The sequence below is a fragment of the Phyllopteryx taeniolatus genome, chromosome 2 (genome assembly GCF_024500385.1).
Source record: "Phyllopteryx taeniolatus isolate TA_2022b chromosome 2, UOR_Ptae_1.2, whole genome shotgun sequence".
Lineage (NCBI taxonomy): Eukaryota > Metazoa > Chordata > Actinopteri > Syngnathiformes > Syngnathidae > Phyllopteryx > Phyllopteryx taeniolatus.
This window is the reverse complement of record NC_084503.1, coordinates 26,266,620-26,285,340: the sequence shown is the minus strand read 5'-3', so window position 1 is coordinate 26,285,340 and position 18,721 is coordinate 26,266,620. Positions and strand designations below refer to the sequence as shown.

At 43.4% G+C, this 18,721-nt stretch overlaps 1 protein-coding gene across 1 annotated transcript in view; it reads right to left on the bottom strand.

The window, feature by feature from the left end:
• Positions 1-18,721, bottom strand: part of nkd1 (NKD inhibitor of WNT signaling pathway 1) — a 64,234-nt gene that overhangs the window by 17,397 nt on the left and 28,116 nt on the right. The window contains exon 4 of the mRNA XM_061765559.1: positions 649-700. Coding sequence (XP_061621543.1) covers positions 649-700 — 52 coding nt within the window. The remainder of the gene's footprint in view (positions 1-648; positions 701-18,721) is intronic.

Below are 18,721 nucleotides of genomic sequence, written 5' to 3'. Positions count from 1 at the left end.
ATGTTTGCGCCAGTGTCTCGGACCGCTACAATTGAAACTTCGTATTCTGGTCGTGGCCCCTTACACACGACGGCATTTCAACTCTGATTATACATTGGAAGCCGTAAAATTCAAAAAGCTGGCAAAAATTAGCAGATGTCGCCATTGTTGTTGCTTTGTTCCTTGTTACTGAAAGGAAAGTAAAAACGGCTACCGGAAATGGCCCAGAAAAAATGCAGAGGAAACTCCACCCTGTGTTGTCCTATCCAATACCAGCCGTAGCGACACCGCCGACTTGGAGGAGAACTGCAGCAAACTTTCAAAACAGCGCGCGTGGGTTGCACTCGAGTCTAAAGGCAAACGCAGTGACGTCAGCGCGGTCGCCGTCCGCGCGAGTATAAAAAAGCCTTGACTTTGAACAGAGAAGGAGAGGCTTCCTAATCCGAGGATAATGTCACACTAGCGGGGAATCTTTGCATTGGGGGAGGGGGTAAAAGTAATGGGGACCTCATCAGCACATTGTTGGGGTTTAGAGAGATGGGGGTGGACCTGGGTGATGTAAAACCTCAGCAAAAATGGGGATGTCAGCACAATACATGGCATTTTGTTCATCTTAAACATTGACATTCGGTTAAAAAACAGTATAGTATGTGTTTGTTGATGGCTTACCTTCTAAGCGGTAGTGCTCATCACCTATCCGTTCAGCTTCATTTATTGAGTCCTGGAGGAGAGAGGAAAAAAACAAAACAAAAACACAAGAGTCATACAGTATGTCAGTGAGGCTCTCATTCTAGCACATAAAAACAAACAGTGCAAATCCACAGCGTGGCATGCCGACATCTAACCACGGGCAATCAGACGTCCATACACAAGCAAGGTTTTACATCAGCCCAGGAAGATAATTGCAGTGCCAGAAACGCACAACACTAGACTGGCAGTCAGCCCGAAGCTACTGCCTACACCAGGGATTTTCAAAGTTTTTGGGTCCAGGGACACCAAAAAGTACATCAGGGGTTTTCAAACTTTTTGGGTCCAGAGACCTCGTACAGGGTATACATTTTCAGAGATCCCAGTTTGACAACTACTGGTGTAGACATCAGTGGCAAACATAACTATTTCAGTGGTGCTCACTCTGTTGGTGTAATGAGATTGAAGGGGCATATGATCCCGCTGTTTTACGACGTAATGCTACGGTTCAGATATCCACATGGTTGTCCTCTGTCCGAGATAGGCTCCAGCACGCCCGCGACCCTATAGTGAGGATAAGCGGTATGGAAAATGGATGGATGATTGATTGAAAATTATACCACAAGGGCTACCATCCACATAAGTGTGGGTGGGAGTCCAAGGTGCCTTCTTGTAAATTTGCACTCTTGCGTGAGTGAAAAGGCCCCAAATCAGCGAATAGATGCCATTAAACGTTTTTTAGAATACTTCATAGATTTAGGTAAACTGCAGCTGATAAAGAAGATATGCACATTTAAAATATAACAAAAAGTTAGGCAGTATGTAAACACATGTTTTAATTGGTCAATTAGGCAGTGAGATGTAAAAATTCTCAGAGTACTTGGACATCAGCTATAATGACGATATTCTTGTGTATTGAAAACTGAAGTGAAAACGATGTTATATTTTGTCCCAGGCAGTCCTTACTTATGGAATACATTTCAGAAAAGCACCTCTTTAAGCACTCCATCACCACCTGAGTGCTTGTTTTCCTTTGTACTTTTAAACTTCACTACTCTCTCAAATAACTAATTGGCTTTCATGACATTTTTGTCTTACACCAAAGACAAAAATCCACAGTCAACATTCCATTAATTCCTTCAACACACACACACACACTAAGATCGAGCTCCCTTGGGTGTTTTTTTTCTATTTTTTTTTGACATTTTTGTCTTGCACCAAAGACAAAATGACTCCACGATCAACATTCCACTAATTCCTTCAACACATACACACACTAAGATCGAGCTCCCTTGGGTGTTTGTTTCTATTTTTTTTTATAATGAATATTGCAAAATTATTGCAGGGTAAGCCAACAACATGAGAAACAGGAATGTGCTAATTGGTTGTTGTCTGTGGTGATGGATGGAAACCATTTTATTAAGTATGCTGGGGGTGACCGCTGGAATTGTTCTGGTCAGCGTTAAAAGGAGAAATATCCCAGGCCTTTTGCTACTTTTACACACAAACAAACATCAGTTTCTTCTCATGCACAACCCCTGAGTCCTTAAATGTGAATGGCTAAAAGAAGACGACTAAAGTGTTCAAATCTCTTTCCAATTGATTCAAAAAGGCATGACTATACACATACACTGCATGGGCAAAAGTATTGGGGCATGTGGCCATTTCATTTACAGGAAGTGAAACTGGAAGAAAATATCTAACTAAGGTGGTGTCATAGTAATGTGTATGGTGACTTTTGGAAGCATGGTGTTCCTGTAGGCACTTGGTGCAAGATTCTGACCATAATCCAACAACTCTGCACCCTCTCGGTTATCCGGGAGGGGCTCAGAGTAGAGCCGCTGCTCCTCCGCATTGAGAGGAGCCAGATGAGGTGGCTCGGGCATCTGTTTAGAATGCCTCCTGGATGCCTCCCTGGTGAGGTGTTCCGGGCACATCCCACCGGGAGGAGACCCCGGGGACGACCCAAGACACACTGGAGAGACAATTAAAGCAGCTATGAATAAGCTATTAGGGTTCTTTGTTTTATGGCAAGTCATCAAACTTTGCTGCCATGCTCCGCCCATACATAATGATGAGAATGCTGAATTTTCACAATTAGTGTTACCCATCTGTCGAGTATACAGTACGTGGTTAAATTTGGTAGCAATAACACAAAATATTTAGCATAAGTTCATCTTCACCTGGTAATTTACCCTAAAATGGCAGACTTCATGCTGCAGCGACTGGACAGAAAGTTAATCTTTGAATATCCCCTAGAAATAGCCAAATGGACCCCCAAAATGGCTGCTTCAAACCAAAATGGCAGACGTCCTGTCTTTTCAGAAACTGGGTTTTGAGACTTTTTTCATAGTAGACACGCCTTCTAAATTTCATGTATCGAAGTGACAATGGCTTTGGGAGCTGAATTTTCACAACATTCCATGGGACACTTCCACCAAAATGTTCACTGCGATATTTTGCTGCTTTTCTCTGGCCACGGCCATTGACCAAAAAAACAAAAACAAATTATTATTCTAAATTTAGCATTTCAGTCTATTCTGTACATGTCGTTAAAATTTAGTAGCAATTGGACAAAAAGTTAATCTTTGGACAACCCCTGGAAATAGCCAAACGGCCGCTTCAAACCAAAATGGCCGATTTTCTGTGTCTCTTTCGGCATGACTTTGTCGACTTTTTTTGTGTGTCTACTTATGACAGACAAGCCTACCATTTCATGCTGGTAAGTGAAACTGGCTACGGGGGCTACATTTTCAAAATATTCTGCAGACACGACCAAGCCAATTTTTGAGGGTCACAGACTCACAGCCATGACCAAGCATACCACTTAACTAGGATGAACATGTATGCAAATTTTGGTCATCAAACATTGCTGCCATGCTTGGCCACACGTAATGACAAAAACATCATCCATCCATCCATCCATGCATTTTCTGAGCCGCTTCTCCTCACTCGGGTCGCGGGTTGAGCGAGTCAGAGCGGGCTATTAAGCTCCTTAACACACTAGCGACCGTAATAAATAGTTAACTTTCCCTAAAATGTCCCAGTTGTTTGCATCTACAGAGCCAGAGGTGTTATAACAACAATGAAAATTTATCGAGTTGTGTCTATTGTATTTATGCAACAATAACTCACCCTTCCTCTTATTGGCTAGCATCAACAGACGACTCATACTTTTAGTGGATAATTATTTGCTGAAGCACTTTAACAACACACACGCATACGTAGGTAAGAAATGCTGTGCAACGAGGGACACAGATTCACCATGCTTTACGTCCCTGATCATTTTTGTGCCTCTCAGACGCGGTACGCACATCAAACAAGATCCGTGCAAGTGTATGGGTTAAATCATCCTCCTGTTCGGTTCACTTGTGATACTGCATATTTAGCATCTCATGGTACTTAATTATGATGTTTTTTTTTTTCTTTTAGAGAGGAGTAGTTAGAGAAATTTAAAAGACTTGGCGACCAGAAAGTGGCCTCTGGCACCATACCGTCTTTGGCACTGCCGACATGGACTTACTATAATTTTTTTCCCCTGTGTTTGAAAGCAAAAGGCTACGTTAAAATATACCTAATATGTACTTGTATGTGATTGTGGGAAAGTCCCACAAGGCCTCTTTGGTCTATGCGCTTTCTGTCTCGGCGAGCCGCCACACAAGCTGACAATTTATGCGGCCGACGACAGCTCCCCCTGATCAAGCGGCAGGCCCCCGGTCGAGGCAGGCCTCTGGAAATGCGGCGACGGTGGCTACTGGCGCTCCTTCAACACCCGGAAAAAAATCTCATTAAGGTTGTGAGTGTGTGCTTCCTGCTCGGCTCCTCACCCGGCGCAAGGAAACACCTTCGGGAGTGCGGTGTTTTTCTGTCACTGTGCCAAAATATTGTGGAGAACCGCAACGATAGATAGTCTTTCAGCAGAGCGCAGCCCACAGCCGACGCTGAACTGCTCAAAAAGTTTGCCTGTTAGCAGGCTGCTTACTGGTTCACATAGAATGATAACCAGATAGGTTTTGCCCTTAAGACTCAAGGGATAATTGCTTAAAGATGATTTCAGAAGTCCACATGTATGCCATCTTCACAACCCACAAAAAAACTATTTGTCAAGCAATAACGTCCGTCATTTGTTAGTTTGAGCTTTGTCTTTGGCGCATGGAGGCGAAGACGACGCCACAGAGGGAAGCGAGCCGGCATCCAAGTGAAGCTCCGCAAGAGAGGATACAAATTGGCGTTTCCGTCGATCCACCTCGCGAATCTACGCTCCCTACCCAACAAAATGGACGAGCTACATCTTCTGATAAAGACCAGTAAAGACTTCGGACGTTCCGCCGCCATGTGCTTTACGGAGACTTGGCTTTGTGAGGCTGTACCCGATGGCACCGTCATGCTTCCCGATTTCCATCTTCACCGGACAGACCGGACAGAATCATCGGGGAAAACAAAAGGCGGCGGGATATGCTTCTATATCAAGGAAAAATGGTGCACGGACGTCACGGAGCTCAGCACACACAGCAGCCCGCATTTAGAGTCGCTGGGGTCTACATTGCACCCCAAGCTAACACGAACGCCGCACCGCTAATGCTCGCAGAACAAGTAAACTAAATTGAAAATTTACTGTGTGGAGTTTGCATGTTCTCCCCATGCCTGCGTGGGTTTTCTCCGGTTTCCTCCCACATCCCAAAAACATGCATGGTAGGTTGATTGAGGACTCTAAATTGCCCGTAGGTGTGAATGTGAGTGCGAATGGTTGTTTGCTTGTATGTGCGTGCCCTGCGATTGGCTGGCAACCAGTTCAGGGTGTACCCCGCCTCCTGCCCAAAGATAGCTGGGGTAGGCTCCAGGATGCCCGCGACCCTTGTGACGACAAGCGGCTTGGAAAATGGATGGATGGACTTTCACACCCCACACCCACCCAGCCACACCACCGACCACAATCACACCTCTGACTTCTGCGTTAACCATCCACGAACAGGATGTGAGATGCATCTTCAAACAATAAAAGATTAACAAAGCGGCAGACTCAGACCATGTGTCCATATCCTGCCTCAAAGTCTGCGCGGACCAGTTCGCTCCAGTCTTCACAAAGATCTTCAATAGATCTCTGGAACTGTGTGAAGTACCATCCTGTTTCAAACGCTCCACCATCATTCCAGTCCCCTAGAAACCTACAATCTCGGGTCTAAACGACTACAGGCCTGTTGCCTTGACATCTGTGTCATGAAGTCCTTTGAACGTCTCGGGCTGGACCACCTCAAGAGCGTCACAGGTCCCCTGCTGGACCCCCTGCAGTTTGCCTACCGAGCGAACAAGTCTGCGGATGATGCAGTCAACATGGGACTCCACTTCATCCTAGAACACCTCGACAGTGCAGGGACTTACGCGAGGATCCTGTTCGTGGACTTTAGCTCAGCGTTCAACACCATCATCCCTGAACTCCTTTCCTCCAAGCTTCTCGCCTGGCATCTGCCAGTGGATTTACAGCTTCCTGACGGGCAGGACATAGCAGGTGAGGCTGGGGGAGACCACCTCATCCACATGCAGCATCAGCACTGGGGCACCCCAAGGTTGTGTCCTCTCTCCGCTGCTCTTCTCTCTCTACACGAACGACTGCACCTCAACGCACCCGGCTGTCAAACTCCGGACGTTTGCAGATGACACCACTGTCATCGGCCTCATCAAAGACGGCGACGAGTCTGCATACCAACAGGAGGTGGAACGGCTGGAGTTGTGGTGCGGCCGACACAACCTGGAGCTCAACACGCTCAAGACTGTAGAGATGATCGTGGACTTCAGGAGGCATCCTTCGCCATAGCTGCCCCTCACGCTGTCCAGCTGCCTTGTGTCAACCGTCGAGACATTCAAGTTCCTGGGAATTACAGTCTCTCAGGAACTGAAGTGGGCGATCAACATCAACTCAGTCCTCCAAATGGCCCAGCAGAGGATGTACTACCTGCGACTTCTGGGAAAGCACGGCCTTCCACAGGAGCTGCTGAGGCAGTTCTACACAGCGGTCATCGAATCGGTCCTGTGTTATTCCATCACAGTCTGGTTTGGTGCTGCTACAAAAAAGGACAAACTCCGACTGCAACGGACAATCAAAACTGCTGAAAAGATTTTCCACCCTACCCACCCTTGAAGACTTGTATGCTGCCAGAATTAAAACAAGAGCGTGCAAAATCCTCTCTAACTTTCGCTAATAAGACGGGCTAAACTTAGCTCATCCTGGACATAAAAAGATCTTAGTCTCTCAATCGTATCACTTCAACATATGTCCTTGACACCAATTACTACTTACCTATTAGCAAGGGCTTTGGCGACATCTTGTGGCATCTTAGGGCATTCCAGGAAGAGCACAAAAATATGCCGGGAGGCGAATAGGTGAGTTTTTCAGCGAGGACAGGTTCCACATAAAAAAAACTTGAATAATTGATTTAATGAATACTGAATTGCAGGGGTTCATTGTATATGAATCTATAATGAAGAAAACACCAGTGTGCCATTGTGATTGTGGACAAAGGTCTTCTCCAGCCGCAGTACTGAAGTAAAACAGCAATCCAAAAACTGCTAAATAGTGTCAAGGTGTAGAATTCTTTGGGGGGGGGAAATAAGAAATTTCCAGAGAGGAAATACCTCTCCCCTTCTGCCATCCTCGGGTGTAAGTTGAGGTGCTTTCAAAAGGCCAAGAACACGAAACAGCACCCATCATCCCAATTTACTTTGTGAAAACAAAAACAAACCACCATCATTAAACACTGCAGGGTCTTTTGCTTTCCCACCCCCGGAATGCTCCTGAGATGAAGCCAAGATAGAGGGTTGTTGATATGAGCTAGAGCAGTTCGACTTGGCCATCAAAGGGGATCCATTTTCCACACATGAAATAACGATCTCGGATAAACACATTGCAAAGCAAAGCTGACGCAAGCTGTGCACGGAGGGAGGGAAGACTGATCGTTATGGCAAATAAATGTCTCCATGTTGCTCCACAGTCCGAAAGATAAATCTCTTATTGACTTATTACTGTGCGTTGAACTGGATACTAGATACGTGTCAAAGTTGATAAAAAGCAAAGACAGGTAGAAAGGCAGAGCCAAGAAGAAGACAAGTTTTTTTGTTTTTTTTAATGCATTTGATAAGAAGGTCTTTGAAGTCGAGTAAATTTTCATGACAACATGATTTGCCAGGTGGATGTTTCAGTTTTACACAAACCTCACCTATTTTATTGCCACTGCTGCCTGTCATTCTTTGTTGAAGGGCAAAAGAAAGCACTTCATGCAGGACAACCCAAAAATTCAAAAGGTCTCGACTGACATCTTAATTAAAATGCTCACAATCAAATTGTTTTGTCCCAAATAAGCCAATTAGACCCTTGGTTTTCCCCAATTCCTTATACAGGAGGATCTTGCTGTAAGGTGGATACGATGTTTCGAAGCTGAACTAGTTTGCACAATTGCGGGGGCATCAGAATCAGAATCATCTTTATTTGCCAAGTATGTCCAAAACACACAAGGAATTTGTCTCCGGTAGTTGGAGCCGCTCTAGTACGACAACAGACAGTCAATTTACAGTTTGCAATTTACATCAATTGCATGATGAACTGCAGTATAGCAGGGGTACACTGCACAATGAGTGTGGTTCTAGACCTGCTCCATGTGTAAAGTGCCCTGAGACAACTTCTATTGTAATTTGGCACTATATACTGGAAATAAAATTGAATTGAACTAGCATGGTAGATTAATTGAAGACTAAATTGTCCATAGGTTTGAATGTGAATAACTGTTTGTCTATATGTTGCCTGCAATTGGCTAGCAACCAGTTCAAGGTGTACCCCGCCTCTCACCCAGAGTCAGCTGAGATTGGTGCCAGCATACCCACGACCCTGGTGAGGATTCGCGGTATGGAAAATGGAGGCGTGGATGGATGGCTGGCTGGCTGGCTGGATGGATAACCTTGTTTAAATAATAGAGCAAAACCAGAAGCTCAGAGAGATATCTGGTTATCAAAAAAATATGAATTTATTATAATGCCTTTTCTTTCACAATTTACAACAGTTCCCAATTTCCTATATTGTGGGGCCACTGCCAAATGTGGCTTGCGTTACCACAATGAGCCAGAGCGGAGACAAGAACTACTGCTAGTCCTGAGTATGAAAAAACGTGTGTATGCATAAAGAGTAAAGTGGAGGACACATTCCACGTCAACTGCTTATCAGAAGATAATGTTGCTGACATTGGTAACTAACGCAAACGTGTTAACACTGTAGCGCTGCTTAGCTTTTGGCTTTGCCATGAAGTGCTTCCAAATTCCGGCCTCGTTAGAAATCGGGGGATCTTCACACAGCCCAGATGCCCAGTCATTAGAGACTTGAGTGTGGGAGCGGGATTATGAAAATTAGCCCGCCCTATTATGTCACAATCCGGCAAAATTCAGAACATTTCATTCTCAGGCACATTTTTGGAAATAGGCACCTGACAAAAGAATCACTGGGTTGTTTAATTTCACATTTGATGGGTGGGCAGGAACTTCAGAGACTATTTGTAAAACAAACAATTCAAAAGTCAACTTTCCATAACATGAATGGGAACAATGCACAAACATCGTAGGTAAAGTAACATTAACTTTGAGACCAAACAGTAATAAAAACCCGCAAAAGCTATGCTCCCCTGTCTGGCAAGCAGGCACCTTGCATTGTCCACTTTTCCTCAAGGAAGAACAATTAAACACGGCATGCTGAATACATTAATGATCCTCGAAGTGAGCCCAAAGAAGATCGCCGAGTGCCGTTTGGCCATCCGAGACAGACACCTTCTCTCAGGCAGACTTTGCGGTCCCACGCTTGACATCCCCTCCGTCACGGCACACCCACAGGAAGCAAATTATAGCCACGGAGTCGGCGTCCGTTGGCAGGCAGGCAGGCAGCTCGGAGGAAACTGCACTGTGGCTGGCTGCACATGCCAGAAGGGTTACCATATTGACACAGGTCGGTTGACAAGATTCTCCACGCAGACCCACACACAGAGAAGACGTTTGAAGTCAGACATGGGGTTCAGCATGTTTGCGTAAGTTTATGTTGTGGACACATTCATATATGTACAGTAAACCCCTGAAAATATCGACACAATATTGATCAGTTTATACAAGTTACATTTTTTCCGTGACCAAGCTTGTACCTTAATTTACTCATATATCAAATCAATATTTGCCATAGAAATCTTGACAGGAACTTCCCTATCTAACCTGGTAGTTTGAGTTCCCCGTGTTTCTACTGAAACAAAAACTACCAGGGTACAGAAGGTACCTCAAGGATTATTTAGTCCCTCCTGTTCCTCAGTCTTCTACCAGGAACTCTTGACAACCAGGAACTCTTAAGGGGGTGGATCGGCTGTGCTGACAAACGCTGATTGTTTGACAGACGTCTGTATTGTCACATCATTTGGTTATCTTTTACATTCACGAGCTGCTATTACTGGATGAATGCAGCGTTACGCAAAGCTCGAAATAGGAGGATTAAAACACATTGAAAACCAAAACTTCAAATCATTTTTCTGCAGAACTGCACGTGGAGGAGTAGGAGCAGGCTGGAGAAACTCTGTGCTCGCCGACTTGCCGGGCAACCCGCCGCCTGATCGCCGAGAGTTCGCTTTCATTGCCAGGATGAAACCTGGCAGGGAGGCGGCAAGGTCAGTGGCACAGCCGTAACAGTTCCCCGAAGGAGCCGGCTCGGCAGCCGGAGATGTGCGAGGCAACGCGGGCGTGTGCCGGAGGACCTAAACAACTGCGCGAGGCTGGCCGGCGGGGACCCTCCAATGGTGGGTCGGCGGTGCCGATTGGGGGGAATTCTTTTTTTAAAAAAAGGTGTTTCAGGATTTTTGGGGCCGATCACAGAGTTTAAAAAAAAACCGATAACCAATCACCGATCCGATCACAAGATGGAGCAATGTGTCTACTGAAATGACTTGTTCATTTATTGTACATACTGGTGTACTTAATTGCTCCAAAAATTATATTTACAATAAATAATGTATCTTTGTTCATCTATTTATGCCAGTAAGGTATAGCGACAGACAACAAATGAATGGTCTTCTATTAGATGGCAGAAAGTACATACAGTAATTAATGTATCCACTTTTTGTGACATTTTTGTTTGTTAGTGTGCCGTGATATTTTTCAATTGTAAAATATATGCCTTGGCTCAATAAAGGTTGGAAATCACTGCTCTAGTCAGATCATATATTCTAATCAGTCAGGTTAAACAAACATTACAACATGACAGAAATAATGGGTACTAACTTACTGTAATTCAATTACTTTACACACACCAAAACTTGAGAGCATGATTCGACAGAACGCCTGCACTCTTAGTGCTAGCACGAGCTTGCGAGGCTACATAACGTTTTGTTGCCTGCTTGCAAGCCGTATCGTATTAAAAGTACCTGAACATACCTCTAGCAAGCTTGAAACGAACGTCCTCTCTCGAGCACCGGTGACTACCAACACACGTTTTCTCCCCATTTTGTTCTTATAAACACATGGCGCGATCCATTATTGTTGTCATCACCATGGTAACGAGTGTATCCGGTGATCGTAAAAGACAGGATGCGGTGGTATCGGAATACAAGATTTCATTGCAGTAGTCTGACATAGTACAATCATGAAAGACCAAATTTACCTTCTAGCCTGATCCACGCATTACGGGTTGTCTGTCCCACACCACCGACATGTTTAAAAAAAAAAAAAAAATTAATAACTTCATTGGCTGTCAGATATTTACAGTACTACGTCAAAAGACACACGACAAGGCTAAAAATAAACTAGCTTTTGGATTCGAATAAACTGTACACGACGAGGAGTAATGTCTTTTATTATAACAAAGCCGATCAGCATAAAATGCTAATTATCGGCCGATACCAATCAGATCGATGTAAAGTCTACTGAAAACTTTACATATTGTTTGCTGAAAAGTAATGCTATAAAAATAAAGGTATTTCCCTCACATGAGGGGCTTTTCCACCAGCCAGCCCACAAACTTTGAATTCCTGGTAGGTCGCAGGAGTTCCTGGTAGCAAAAGGTTCCGGTGGCCCGTGTGTTGTGTTTCCATCGCACTTATTAGTTCAGGGTATCTTAAGCAAATAAGGCTGATGTTGCTCAATACTGACACCTACTGGAACGGAAAAAAAATGATGGTATTTCAAGCTAATGTCTTATTTTATATCTTAATCTAAATTTCAAATATTTTTGATACCTTTAAAACTTAACCATTTATCCAGGTGAGGCAATTGAGAACTCATTCTTATTTGCAATGCCAACCTGGCTGCAGACAGTCTTCTCGGTAGGGAGTTTTATTATATACAGGTACATTTCGATAAATTTGAATATTATTATTCTATTTCCTGAAGCCTTACGCAGTTCCAATACAAATTTGAGTACAATAAATCACATCTATAGTCATCTGCAGCATCTACATTTATGTATTCAAAAAGACGTTTCAGCTTTAGAGAACATCCGCTCACATCAATAAATGAATTTAAAAATACATGACTTCATGGACAGCCCGTAGTCAGTGTTTAAATACAGCAGTGTGAAGTATTTGGTATCTGTAAATTTGCTTGCATGCAAAAAAATAAATAAGTTTAAAAAAAAAGTACATTGCAAATATTCCTTTGTGAACGTACAACATGCCAGGCTTCGATTCCTCGCAGTGTACTATGGCAAATCCAGGGGGAACCTTACGTACCCTGGTAGTTCTTTTCGGTGGGGACACAGGGGGAACTCAAACTACCAGAGGAGCTAGGGAAGTTCCTGCAAAGGTTCCTGCGGTGGGAAATCCCCTATGAGGAATAATCGTGATTAATAATAGTGATTAAAATATTGGTCAAAATAACATTACATTTCACATGATGTAGCGCTTGAACATGGTCCATCTTTTTAGAAAACGTGTCAGAAAAAAAAGCCCAAAGAAAACGACATAAAAGTTCATCCTTTGATTCTTTCTGATAAGTCTTTTGAGAATTCTAACATATCCCCTGATGTTGTGTTTGATAATGATCCATCTTTTGGAATAACTGTTGCCAAAAAGCCCACAAAAAGCCAAAGAAAAAGCAACCAGTCCTTTGATGCTCACTAACTTGAGGTCTCTGAGTGGATTATTAGCGGAGCTTTATGGCGCTTATTTCAGCGCCTGGCAAACATGATGTTGTGGAGTAATCTCCCACCCACCCACTCGCCTCCCCGCTCCCCCTTTTTTGTGTTTCGTGTGTGAAGTTGGCCAACACTTGAATGAACCATTAAGAAAACTTTTACACTTGCAAAGATAAACTTGTATTCTAGTTCTTTTACAAGTCAGTTAGTCCCTGGGGGTTATTTATGAACCCCACCTGTTGCCTCAAGGTAGGTGCCACTGTTAACGCTTGAAAAACATACAAGTGCTCCAATTAACATTTATCAGATTACCCAAGCACTATAACTCCAGGATGGTGGAGCAGGGGTTGATACAATAAGTCAAGATCAAGAGTCAAACCGCATGATTCCGCCTGCAACAAATTTAAATGAACCCACTACCCTGCCTTCATGCACAAGACAGAGTAACAGAAGCATCTTTCATAGTCATTAAAAATATTATCTGCATAAACAGTAAAGAGATTGGTGAACTCAACAGAATTCACTATATTGATGTTACTGTGACGACTGGAGCGGCATTTTTAAAATTATTTGAATTATTTGTCAATTATGAAATCAATTTAAATACCGTATTTTCACGACCATAAGGCGCACTTAAAAGTCTTCAATTGTCTCCAAAATGGACGGGACGCCTTATAATGCGGCGCGCCTTATGTGTGCACCGAGTTCCAAAATCTATAAATGTTGTTGTGTGATGAGCGCTCCGCTTGACTGACTGGGAGCATTTCCTGCCGACATGCTGCTTATACAGAGAAAAAGCGGACGTGGCTGAGGACAGCATGCGGCCATTAAAGGGGGAAGGGTGCGCGTGAAGGAGGAGGCACACCCTCAGTAGGTATATAGCGCCGGTATGTGCATTGTGCAAAACATCATCGGTTTGGCTAAGGACCCCCGAAAATGGCACCTACGAAGAGACACGCTTACGAAGCACAGTTTAAACTGTAAGCTATCAGTTACGCGGAGGAACATGGGAATCGAGCAGCCGCGAGAGAATTCAAGATCAATGAATCCATGGTTCGCAAGTGTAGGAAGCAGGAAAACGAGCTTCGCCAAGTCAAGAAGACGAAGCTGAGTTTCCGCGGAAACAAGGTGAGGTGGCCCGAGTTGGAAGACCAACTGGAGTCCCGGATTAATGAGCAAAGAACAGCCGGGAGAAGCGTCTCTACAGTCACCCGTCGACTGAGTGCAATAACTCATTCCGGGAGGCTTGACGAAGGAACTCCAACTGCTGGACATTGGTGTAAACAGGGCGTTCAAAGTGAAGTTGCGAGCAGTGTTGGAGCGATGGATGACAAATGGCGAACACAGCTTTACTAAGACAGGGAGGCAGCGTTACGCCACCATATGTGAATGGATTGTGGATGCTTGGGCTAACGTGTCTGCTTCCACTGTTGTTCGAGCTTTCGTAAAAGCCGGCATCATTTCTGAGGAGCCGCACGGCAACGACACCGACTCTGACGGGTACGAGAGGGAACCTGCCGTGTTTGATGGAGAACTTGCCCACCTGTTCATTTTGGATACAGAAGATGAGGACTTTGATGGATTTGTGGATGAGGATTGATCAAAAAATAATGTTGAGTACATTTTTAAATACTTCAATGAAGTACGACCGAACTCAGTTTTGCTCCCGCTGCCTTTTTAAAAACATTGCTTCAGCGTGCATGCATGCTACCCTATGTTTTAAGCTTGCGTACGTTTTACCATGCCTGCGCCCAATAACGCGGTGCGCCTTGTATGTATGTGTTAAATACAGAAATAGACCCCGTAACTGAGACTGGGCCTTTTAATACGGTGCGCCTTATGGTTGTGAAAATCCGGTAGTTGAATTCATTTTGATAGCTTTTTAAAATATTGTAAACATTGGAACTTGCAGATACAAAAGAATAAAAAGGTTGTGGAACCTGAAGCTTAATGCTACATCTCTTTATTGAAAGGCATTTACAGTTATTTGAGCCATCTAATTTTTTTTTTTTGTATGTTTGTATGTGACATACTGTAGGCAGCGCTTTTAGGCAGAAAACTAATTGGATCTGAATTGTAAGCCCCCCTCTGGTGCTTACTATCAACTTTCAATATGCCTTGACGGCATGAAGGAGTACAAAACTACACAAGCTAACCCTGTTGACCATTTTGCATCAAACTTCCCGTTCAGGCAGCAAATTCAATTGGCCAGAATAAAGAAAGCCCCTCTGCTAGTTCCTACCCAGTGGTGACTTCTGAAATGCTTCGATTGTATCAAGACATAGCAAACCATAACATAATGACGTTGATCATCCTGCGTCATATATTGCTTTCTCTCAAAAGCAATGTGCTCAGGCAGAAACCTTCATGGGCTATGATGATAAGTGCCTTCTGCTGGTAGCTGCCAAGTGGTAAATTCCGATATATGCCTCTATTGCATTAAACTATCCAACATAAACACACTGATCATCCTGCATCAAACTTTGCTATCGATGGTGACTTCCGAATTGTCTCGACTGCAACTCAACTCAAATCTCTCCAAGCCAGCCTGTTCGAGCAGAAATATAAATGGGCCAGAACTATTAGCCTCTCCAAGGAAAACACTAGTGTGTGATGCAACTACCGGTAGTTATTAAAACAAATATTTGTAATAAATATTCTCGAGCAAACGTTTTCTTTCCCTCAAAGACAACCTGTTGATGCAGTAAACTGTGATTCTGCATGGCACAGAACGCCAGGAGTTTCGAAGCGACAGACTGCCACTTGGCCCTAAACTACAGGTGCCCCACGCCTGCCAAAAGTGACAAATTACAAAATTGCAGCCCTCTGAATATTCACAATTAAACCGACTTCCAAAAGAATGATGAAAAGAAAAGAAAAAAACTGGGAGGGCGAAACGACACGTCGTATTTCCACGAGCTTCTTTGGATGCGCTAGGATTTCGTCGCGCGTCCTCGAAAGGAAGTGACTCATCTCTGGAACCATCCTGTTGCGAGGCGCCACACTTACACGTGTCACACTCACTAATGGAAAGCAGGACGGATTATAACAGCCCAGACAACTCTGTGGCAGCCAGCCTGCCTCCCTGATGTTAAGTGTCGCTGAGCTCGCTTAGACGAGTCTGGAGGGTCCTCACAATTAGTCAGTTGTCTGACGCCGGAGTCGAGTGCCACAATGAGAATGTTTTGCCTTAACGGCGCCGGGGAAGTGACAGGTACTTCAACCTTTCAGCACACCAGACAGATGAAAGGAAATAGTTGGTTGACTTGTCAGTGTCAACGTCAAAGGATTTTCTCTTTAAACGCTTACTTATTCATCACAAGAAAGATGGCTCCTCTTTAAAAATCATTCCTATTTTTTTTTACTTGAGTTTAACTATGCACAATGAATGGGAATAATAATGAATGATCATTAAGACTTTGCTTGATTGTGCACATTTGGCATGACCTACATCTATGAAGACCTACGCTCCTGGTATTGAATCTGAATCAGGCCTCTTCCATATGTGAATAAAAATCTGCTACGTGTCTGATATATCCCAATGCTATTGCAAAGTAAACGCACAGATCAGATACAGTATAACCCGTCAATGCCAGCTTGATGTCATCGAAATACACAGAATGGTTGCCAAAACAACAAATAAAAGCAAAAGAAATTGTAAAACTAAACTACAGCGAAAGCATAAACAGTTAAAAATGGTCTAAATATGCTACATGAGAGATGTGTCCATCAGGAAGTAAGCAAAATAATTGCAGACAGCAGCTAATGTAAAAATGTGGCGGTTATCCTTATTTAAATCAGTGTGGGGGGCAAAAATCAGCTAAGGCCAACGAAACGCTATGTAAGGTTTAATATTTGTATTATTCATGTAATACTAAGTCACTGATGGTGTAGTGGTACCTTACTTCGGTGCAGGCAGCGTGGGTTCAGTTCCCACTCAGTGACGGTGTGTGTGTGCTTGCGTGCGTGGGTGAGTGTGTGAGTGCGAATGGTTGTCCGTTTCTATATGTCCCCTGCGACTGACTGGCGACCAGTTCAGGGTGTAGTCCGCCTTTCGCCCGAAGTCAGCTGGGATAGGCTGCAGCACCCCGCGACCCTGAACAGGATAAGTGGTGTTGAGAACGGATGGATGGATGGATGAAATACTGTTTACTTTATGGAGTTCAGTATGCATCAAAAAACAAACATCATCCTGTTAATTACTTATCAAGGACATTTTGTCATATTAGGATGTATTTATACAGTACGCCCAAGTGCCCAATTCCAATATAATGGCTGTATACGATTTTTTATTTATTTATTTATTTTTTTACTGTCTGTAGCTGATATTGCGGGGATGCCCAAATGTAAACGATAACTCCACAAGTGTCAACACCAGGTGGTGACAGCAGCACATATACAGTGCATATCAGTGAAACCCCAGAAGTTGTACAGTTTCTAATTCAGGCTGAATTTTCGAAAGAAATATATGTCTCATACAGCATCTTCAGAGACTTCAGCCCTGTAAGCATCGACAGGATAAAATCAACACATTGTGTTTTTCAGTGATAGAAAATGTGAAGATGACCACAGAACCAGAAACGGAATTTATTGCGACCTCAAAAAACTGCACAATTTTCTCTGTGCTTGCTGCTCAGTATAAGACTATGTCAACAATAATTGCAAAAGAACAAAATGTACACCGTAAAGTCAGCTGCGTTTAGAGTTCATATGAAACAACTCGTATCCGTCATTCATTGAAGTTCAGTCCGCGTTTCCGATGTTAATCAAATTGTCAATTGACTGTTAACATGTTCCCTTAAACATTGACTGTACAAGCGCTCCTCCGTTTCCAACGGAGTTCTGGTCATACAGGGCGGCAAGGTAACCCAAATTCGTACATCAGAACGCTTCATCTATCACTAAACTATGCTAACGCAAGTCATAATAATATGTAAAAAAGACTTCTAGGCCATAAATGTAAAACAATCTAACAAAAAACATTACGTACCGCTCAAAACCTAAACTGAGGAAATAGCTAATAGTGTGCCAGAATGGACTGTTTTCGACTGTTCCACTGTAAATACATAACGGTAACAGGATCCATTGAGGCAGCATGTGATCTGATGCGATAAAATGTGTTAAATGATAACCGCAATTTACTACTCGCTCGTCTTATGTTAACTCACATTTCACACACCTTGTAAACCTCTTAAGTGTTCATATCCAACAAATCAGCGCCAACTTGGCAAAAGTCTCCCCCCCCCCCGCACCCACAGCGTCCACATTCATGTTGAGTGTAAGACTTCCTGCCAGCCGCCACCTCTATAAACATCCCTCACATCTGACCTTTTAACGGCACACCTAAAATATCTAATTACAAAGAGAGCCCAAGATAGGCAAGCAAACGCTGGCGTCAGAAATAGCCACTGGAACTACTTTATGCGAATGCACCCATTTGCGAGAGGCGCATTTCTATTCATAGCCAGCCTGGAATTAATGGCTTGTCTATAATGAACTTGGAGCACTGCATATGACTGAAAGATGCAACATGTCATTAAATTACACACACATTTTTTAAGGGTCCGAACACAAACCTTCTAAAGTTGCTCAGTAGCGGCCTCTGGAAAGTAAAAAAAAATAAAATAAAAATAAAAAAATGCAGCCTCAGACACCATTTTTAACAGATTGTCATGAAATTCATTTGTGGTTATCTCTATCATTACAGGACATGAAAAACTCTGAAGGACCCATGCCATGAAAAATGGGGTGCAAGGGCCCATTCATTGCTGCTTATATATATATAAAATATTAAGATTAATCTTAACGATGACTTCACAGAGTAAGTATCTAAACCTATGGGGGTTGAGTTGGAAGTCTGTAGTATATTGTGTAAAACCAGAGGCAATTACATGCTAGCTTTAAAGATAACTATAGACT